The sequence below is a fragment of the Mya arenaria genome, chromosome 17 (genome assembly GCF_026914265.1).
Source record: "Mya arenaria isolate MELC-2E11 chromosome 17, ASM2691426v1".
In the NCBI taxonomy this organism is placed as follows: Eukaryota; Metazoa; Mollusca; class Bivalvia; order Myida; family Myidae; genus Mya; species Mya arenaria.
Window position 1 is genome coordinate 1508003 of NC_069138.1, and position 8990 is coordinate 1516992.

Sequence of the window (8990 nt, forward strand, 5' to 3'; positions counted from 1 at the left end):
ACTGATGTATCACACTGCTTACGACACAAGTATCTTTCGCAGTTTTTGAGTATTTTCCATTTCAAAATTTACTAGGTTTGTCTAAAACGTAAATGCCAGCAAGTTTAAATAAAAATAGCGTCAGTGTATGTATCCGTTATATTCACATGACTTTTAAATGCTATATAGACACACTATTAACTAGGAAACCATTATGCGCTATTTTTAAACGGGTAAGCTTAGCTGAGTCTGCGACAAAATATTATCTTTACCGTTATAGGGACCTTCTGGTGTCTAGCACTTTTAAACTGATACTTTGAAGAAATGTCGATGGTATCAGCTCACAATGCAATGTAATGTGGTGTAATGTTTAAAAAGATCTGACTGAAGGGCGTGATATCGGTTTGCAAAGTATGCACTATCAACAAATGCGATTGTTTTATGACTTAATAGAGCAAATCTCTTCAATAAACAAATATCCAAAAATCGCAAATATTAAATTACAAAGACATGGTTAAATCATTATGTTTTCAATATTTTGTACTATATTAACGGAACATATAAGATTAAAATAAGATTCTACATTTAAATTGATTCTTTTTGTTGACAGTTCTGCGTTTAATCAACGACCATATTGGATTATATATATATTGTTTCGATCACAACCCCATACAGATGATTAATAACCGGTATCAAATTTAATTCAAAGTAGGAATTACACTAAAATTAAAAAGAAACCAACATACTGAAATGATAAGGAAGTTTTAGTGTAATTACCATATGCATTTATTTTGGCCCCTTTGGTTGAGTATATATGTTATAATAAACACATGTCAATCATTTCTGCTTTAAAGAAATATCTCAACATAAACCGATCGTTTTATTAACCCTTACTTTTTGTTTCTATTTGAATAATTTGATTATGTGAGGTGACCTTATTTAAAACATAAACCATTCTTCTCAGTCTCATTTAACACGTAGCGATTACTTGTAAACACTCGTGAACGTTTAAGCCTGTGACTTAAGAAATATGTCTTACATGATCTTATAATGTTTGGAGATTAAACCACATTTATGCACTTTCAAAAATGTTTATGTTTTGAATAGATCTTGAAGTATTAAAATGCAATTACTTTGACTAAAGACGTATTGAATACAAATAAATAGTTTTGAGAACTATTTTTCGACACATCTAAACATGGGTATTTAGACACCAAATGTGTCAATGTCAACAGGCAAAACAGTTGTCCCGATTATGTTTAACACATACTTGTTAATTTTTTTAAAGGTAATTTATGAATCGGCTCACCCGATTCTTCCCCCATGCCGGATAAATGTCTTCCATCCACGGCACTAACAATGTATTCTCTATAAATTGGAGAAACCAAGTTCGCCAGTTTTATTCAGCATTTTTTATTGCGCATATGAGCATATGAAATGAAGTTATTCTCAAACTTGTAATACAACCATAGTATGAAAACACCCAGGAATATTATCAAACAGAAGATATACATAGAAAATACTTAGTGTTGATGGTACAAGGGAAACAACTAAATGAAAATGGTTAGAATTTGATAGTTAAATGTTTGTCTGGATTAATTGCACATCATCCACTTATGCTATTATGTACATGTTTCTATTGGATTGCACGTGACTTACTTGACAAGCTAAATGGGATTAAATATGGCTCCACAGATCTGTCTTCAGACAATATATATATATATGTTTTGCATAATCAGTTCTTAAGCGTTTAGGTTACATTAAACATCAAGGCTCTATAGATGAGCATTTGACATGAACTAAACAACCAGACCGCAATATATAAGCATAATACAGACATTATATTAAAACGCACATAATCATTATTGTATATAATAAAAATACATAAAAGGTACTTATTAATAATCAAAACTAATAAACAATATTGTTTTGGAATAAAGCTATGTTTCATCTCTTGTGTGTCCGTATTTCAATGCAAAAAAATATATACATAGAAGCACACAGGACGTACTATTTTTGTTACACAGATATCCATTATATGTAGGCTTAGCATGTGTCCGCTCTGTCAGTAAAGGTATGCTTAACTGTTGAATATAAGGTGTGTTTCTTTCCACGCATGGGTATCCGTAGATGAATCTTATTTTCAATATTAATTGTTCAAGTATATGCCTTTTTGATTAAGATCTCATTTTACAGGATTAACGAGTTAACAACCATATCCGGGTTTAACCAGAATATGTTCCAAGAATTTAGCCATCTGCTTAAACGTTTCGCACGGGTTTCAAGTAGCCATCGTTATCAACCTCGACATCTGCATCTGATGTGATCGTCGCCATGACCGGTTGTAAATAATCATCAGAAATATTCGTTCTCGAATCGTTCGTATGTATTTTACCGTCGTTTGTATTCCTGAGTTGATAATATTCATTCTGGGGATTCAGTCCAAGTTCATCAGAGTCATCAATAGTCGTGTACTCTTCGTCATCACCTTTGCATTCACCACTTTTGTTAACAACTGATACCGGCGAACGTCCTCCAGATTGTGTTTTATTTTGCGAACTCGGTTGGGCACTGAAATCATGATATTGATATTTTAGGTCAAAGAAGCTTTTTTTACCGTTCCTAGACGGTAACTCCATCTTTTATTGAAAGACTTTCCTAAATAGAGAAATAGAAGGCGATACCAAATATTTGCCTTATGCCCTTGGTATCTTGTTACATTGTTTGTTTCACAACGAGGGAAGCTAAGCCCTGTACTATGTGCGCAGAGACCTAATTCGAACAGCAAAATCAAAATATAGTTCTATCAACCTGAAATGCGACAGTGATAAACAACTACCAAAAACTATTATCAAATAAATAAATTGAAACTGTTTTTGTAACGAAATACCGATGGCATATCGCAGTTATATCATTGTATTTCAGCATTTTGAAAACAAGTTTAAGCATAATTTGTTGATTTTGTTGGTTCGAAATAGTAAAGTTGAACATATAATAAAACATGCTATCTTTGACCTTTATAATACTTCTACCATCACTAATTTGGAAGAACATAAACATTCGAGTCTTCTAAGAACTCAGTCACCAGAACGTTTGTTAATATGAACCATGGATCGAATACACTGTTGCACCACAATTTAACTGTGTCCGTGGTTAATATTACTAGAGCCAGTATTAACTTACGTCTTGATTCTGAACTTGAGATTCACATTGTTATTTTTTTTATTAATTTATCAAAACGGCATCAGTATAATATCTTATCTTTTGACAAACCACTTAAGAATAAAAATCATATATGTCATACTAAGCAATTGCCACCATCAACACTTTCCTGGTGTCTACTTCACAATAGCATCCATATTTACAGTTTTCAATGTTGAGTCACAATAAAAACTACCTAGACAAGCCCGGTAGTCGAACATTCAACAATAAACTCTGTTTAGACGCACACACCTATACACAAGACGTAAGTGAGTTTTGGAGCCATTGCGTTTGCGGTGGGCATTATAACTCTGCTAATTTGTTCAATAAATAATGCTTAAGTATTGTATCACGCCAATGAGTGTTAACGTAAAATTCCCAAAACATCTATAACAATGAATTGTCGCTGTGAAAAATAAAGTTTACCTATCGAGAAAAGTAAAACATAAAATTACCTAAAATTTTATTGAATGCAATACATGTAATATGGTCATTGCAGTATCGTATTTTTTTACTAATTTGTGAAAATCAATACAAAATAAATGCGTGCATTTAAATAGGAAGTGGTATTAGCGATAGCATCTAAGTATATTACAACAACATACAGTGTTGAATGAGATTGCATATACTAGGTTGTTTTTTTATTTCATGTTTCAGAATATTATTCTTATTCCTTGAAAAACTCCGATTTATTTGGAAAGTGGTAAACACGGTCTGGAATACCTTCGTACTACACACATGTTTGTAAACAATAACACAATGTATATCCAAATATAATTTCATCATAGCTGACCGATACTTTCACCAATGATACATGCCTGTCAGATTGCAATACAACAATCCTCCAACAAGAAGACATAACACAAGGCCCACAATTACGGACATCACAATCACAACTAGATACATATCCAGGCCCTCATTGTTAGTTTGTTTTACTGTCGAAACGGTGCTGGTTGGCTGATCTGAAGACATTATGAATAAAGATACATGTCTTAGATTAAGTACGCAACGTTATCCTTGCTGGAAAGTAATGCTGTTTACTTCCAGACATATTTAAAAGTACTTTAAGGAAAGATCAACTTCTACTTGGACATATAGCAGAATTTATATTTTGGTATCTAATATACGTTTCAATACGACGACAATAAATACTTATTCGAAGAGCATCTCCCAAAAATGTAACATACAATGCAGAATCATTTGATACAAACCTTTCGAACATGCGATAGATACCCCGTTGCCAGAACAATCACCAGATCCATAAGTATAATATGCCAACGGTATAATTTCACAATCTCGTAATAATAATATATCATTTTGGTAGCAAATCAATGACCCGACTTTAGTATCACTGTTCGATTGATCCATAGTTGTATACCATTTTGCATTGCTGAAAAACATATACAGGTGTCATGTTTTATAAAACAACGCTTAGCAAAAGGGTATGGGACTAACAGAAATAAAGCTATTATCAAGTTTATTAAACTCGGGCAGCGAAAATCAAAATAATATGCCCGAAATGTATACCAATCGGTAGTCGCCACAGATAGTGACGTTATTGAGTATAATGCTATTGTCTAACTTCATAAGATTTAAACAAGAGAAAACTATATAATATTGTACAGTAGTAGGCTTCATGCATGGATAACACGGATAATATAGCCAACTAAATTACAAATAGACTGGTTGAACATTTTACCTCAATCCAAGCTCTTGGCATATCAGATTGGTTGAACGTTTTACCTGAATCAGATCTCTTGGCATATCAGATTAGTTGAACATTTTACCTGAATCCAAGCTCTTGGTATATCAGATTGTTGAACATTTTACCTGAATCCAAGCTCTTGGCATATCAGATTGGTTGAACATTTTACCTGAATCCAAGCTCTTGACATATCAGATTGGTTGGACATTTTACCTGAATCCAAGCTCTTGGCATATCAGATTTGCCGAGTAATTGGTAAAGCCAGCCTCACAAACTGTCCGCCAATTGCTGTTTACAAAGACTTCAACTAGCCCGACGTCATCAGACTGACCGATAAGGCGGACATTCTTTATTTCATAGTCTTAAATGGCAATAGAGGTACATTTCAATAAGCATTTTATCGTATAGAATGACAACATCTTACTCGACGATGCTAACGCCACCGCATATAACCATATCATTGTAAATTAATATCAACGTTTAAACTACGAATAACAGACGCGCTAACATAAGGTTGATTTATTTTTAAAATTGCTAAGCAATTTCATGTTTCTTATTAAAATGCTGATTTCAGTAATGCATAGAGCATATTGTCAACATTCTTTTGTCGCTTCTTCTTCTCAAAGCGGCGAGAGACTTTCTGTGACGCCTTCTGTTTTAGCCATAACTCTAGAAATTCAACATGTAGATCATTTACCACGTTATAATATCATCTGAAAATAAACATAATGGATATATTGTTAATAATTCATACCCGAACAGGAAAGGTACAGAGTTTGATATTCTCTGTCATTATCGTCCCTTGTCCACTGACATTGTGAAATGTCTGTCTCAGTTCCGTTACAGACCACTGAAAACCATTCTATTACCAAGTACAGGTACTCTTACTCGAAATTTAATCCCACAAACCTAAAAGGACCAATAACGTTTTAATTATCTACTCTGTATAGCGTTCTTTATAAGTTATCTAAGGTCATTTTGCATTGCATCGTGTTTGCAAGCTGCTTAGGCACAGGATGACCGCGGAAAAAATCCCGCAGAATCAGACTGAGCGCTTGTGCAGGGTGCATGGCGATCGCACGAATTCCCAGAGGCGAAGGTTTGTGTCGTACTGTAGCTCTTTTCTTTTATATACATACTATATTAGTTAGTAGCGAAATAACTGAGTTGCATACATTGTTTTAGATTCATACTGATATTCGCTGTATTTTTGCTTAATTGTAAATTCAAAGTCAAGCGGGAAATTTCATAATCACACATACCCAAATCCGAGAAATTCGTTTTTTCGCAGTCACTTTTGATGTTCGATTTGAAATGCTCCACCACAAACCGTCAACGAAATATTTGAACTCTCCTTCATATGCATTATCGTTTAACGGATCCAATTTGATATGTCCAGCTGTCAATAAGATAAGATTAACTAGGGGTTGCAATATTGACCAAATCTAAATAAACGATGCAAGTATTGAAATTTGTTGCATTACTTGTTAAATAAATATATATATTTGGCATTTACTGTTTCTGCATTCTAATTACAAACATATTTATATAAGTGAGTTATATGACTACAATGATTTGAATACTAAGAGTTTTTTGTAAAGGAACTTTATTTTCCACATCTCAAATTGTTGAGATTAAGGTCACTTACATGCATGGTGACTCATATTATTTGTGGTTCATTCGAAAGGGTCTTATGTATGAAAAAATATACAAGAATTATAAAATTCTAGTTTATCAGATAATGTCATTCCTCGTCTGAGGATAACTAAAACGATACTGGGTCTCCAAGCAAACACTCATACTCAATGGATCAGTCAGCAGTGTTTCAAACATAAGATTGTACAAAAGCAATATTCGACTAGTAATTTGAATATGTTTTTCATTCAGTTTTTCTTTCCAACTAATCTTCCTCGTTCCTTTAATTCTTTAGGAGAAAGTAACACCCTTGAGGAAACATGTTGTGGTGTGTGGAAAGTCGACATAAAGGAACGTATATCGTACGTTATGGCATATGCGCGTCCATATATGAAATTAGATACGTATATATTCCAGCAAAAACGAACCTTAACGATTATATGGAATGAAGTTAAAAATTGAGTTTAAGGATTGGACGAACTGGTGTGTTATAAGCCTTTCAATAGATTACATAGAAATAGGTCATTTACTTATCTTTAAATTTCTCACCCTAATCCAAGACTAGTGCAGGTTACGTTCGCCGCTTTCTCACTAAAACCAAGATCACAAAAGGTTCCAGTATGTCCATCAACGATTCCCGCATATGGTGACGAGCCATTTATTAAGGAAACACCTAAATTTGTAAAAGTAATATATCTCGCAAGCAAGCACAAGTGGTGCTCTGACTCAAATGATACTTGCATATCATAATTAGATACCCAACTAATCGTGAAAACCTTCAGTGCACTGCAATGCTATCCAGTGCTGTTTCTTTTCAAACTGTAACATATCAATTAAATCTCACCTTATAATGCACAATAAAATGTATGAAACATCATTACCTAGGTTACCCGCACAGTCTGTCCCGTTGCGGTTTAAGCCATATGCACAGTTGCAGGCATTATCCACACAAACAAGGTTGATTTGGTCGGAACATTCGAACTGGTCAGTACAGGAAGATCCAACGTATCCTTACCAAAAATGAACACACATTAGCAATAATTGATACTCAATATAAAATAGTGTCCAGATAACATGAGATGAATGAATAGAGGTGATTGAGTTTATTTTCTGGAATTTGACATGACGTCTGTTTGCAATCTCTTAAGCAGTGAAATCGTTTGATGGGTAAAGAAATACTCTGCCATTACAATACAATAGCTGTTTTGACAAACAAATATACACATATATGCCATAATTTATTTAGTCTCATTAAATTGAGTTGTTTTTAAACTAAAAGTTTGCAAGTAATTGAAATAATTAAGAATACTGTTTGTTTAAATAAAGCCATATGATTATGATCATGATCACGTTGTCACGTGATTTGCATTGGCAGTGATCACTGTACTGCAAAGCTAAACAACTGTTACGTCGCTGGTGCAAACAAATATATTTAGCGTTTTCTGTGGTGTAGGCGACGCATTGTGTTAGTATTATAGCTAATGTGTCAAACCGCCAAGGACATAGCGTTTCGCATGGTTAGGGTACGCTGGCGTTCTATTGCATATCACTTATTAGCGTAAGGGCGGGTTAGCGGTCTTGTTAGGATACTAGGGGACTACAGTTCTCGCTACAAACGAAACAACAGAGGACGTCAAAAGGACTTGAAGTTTTTACCTGAAAACAATGACTTATTTGCTCTGGTGGAGGAATATTTGCGGTAAACAATTGAGCTTTATGTCGAGTTTGTGTATATTTATGTTTAATTAAACGAGAAACATTATGTAACAAAATATAAAAACTATTTTTATTTTGAAGATTTCAAAAATTGAGTTATTTTCGTCGAAAGGTTTGTCCATATCTTGATCGGTACACCAATCATTTCCCTATGTTATTTAACTATACTACTATTGAGAAGGTTAGTGGGTCAGAATTGAATTTCGCCTGTCAATATAAAAATCCGTTGTTTTCGGATTCTGCTACATGAAACATGAATATGAAACGTATATCAACTTCTCCAACAGCAATTTTATGTCGACATTTAAAGGAATTAAAAATCAGTTAACTTGTTCATAGCTATAGAAGGAACTTAAACCATTTTATGACATGAAATACTGTTGGTATCTCTCCGTTGCGTGTAGACGTTTTACCTTAAACTTATAATAAGGAAGATTGATTTCGGTTCAGTTTCTTTGGTTTTATGATGTTTTTACGAACCAGATACATCTTAAAGGAATAAATATACAGATTTCTCATTGTGCTTACCAAAATTGAAACCGGCTGATTCACGTCCTGTGTCATGTAGGTCATTAAAACATAACACAATTAATTTTGTACATGCTACTTTACTTTGAAATGGATAGAATTCTGTGCAAAAGAAGAAGAATAGTTAAATTTCATTACAACTGCCTAATAAGAGAAATGAATGCAAGCTCCGTTTTACGTTCTGCTTTTTGCAATAAAATAACGATTAGCAATCTCCTACGTTTCT

The 8990-nt window shown here is 33.7% G+C and overlaps 1 protein-coding gene across 1 annotated transcript; it reads right to left on the reverse strand.

Moving 5' to 3' along the window:
• Window positions 1–2242: 2242 nt before the first annotated feature.
• Window positions 2243–6196, reverse strand: LOC128224062 (uncharacterized). The gene is made up of 5 exons (XM_052933698.1): window positions 6148–6196; window positions 5099–5246; window positions 4392–4570; window positions 3999–4142; window positions 2243–2550 (listed from the first exon to the last, which is right to left on the reverse strand). Exons 3-5 carry the CDS (start codon window positions 4546–4548, stop codon window positions 2417–2419), a joined length of 435 nt encoding a protein of 144 aa, XP_052789658.1. The 5' UTR covers window positions 4549–4570; window positions 5099–5246; window positions 6148–6196; the 3' UTR covers window positions 2243–2416.
• Window positions 6197–8990: the final 2794 nt, after the last annotated feature.

Coding starts and splice junctions, on each gene's coding strand:
- LOC128224062 (XM_052933698.1), bottom strand. CDS start 4,548: ATGGATCAATCGAACAGTGATACTAAAGTCGGGTCATTGATTTGCTAC. Junction 4,143..4,391: donor ATCTATCGCATGTTCGAAAG/GTTTGTATCAAA, acceptor TAATGTCTTCAG/ATCAGCCAACCAGCACCGTT. Junction 2,551..3,998: donor GTTGTATTGCAATCTGACAG/GCATGTATCATT, acceptor TCATGATTTCAG/TGCCCAACCGAGTTCGCAAA.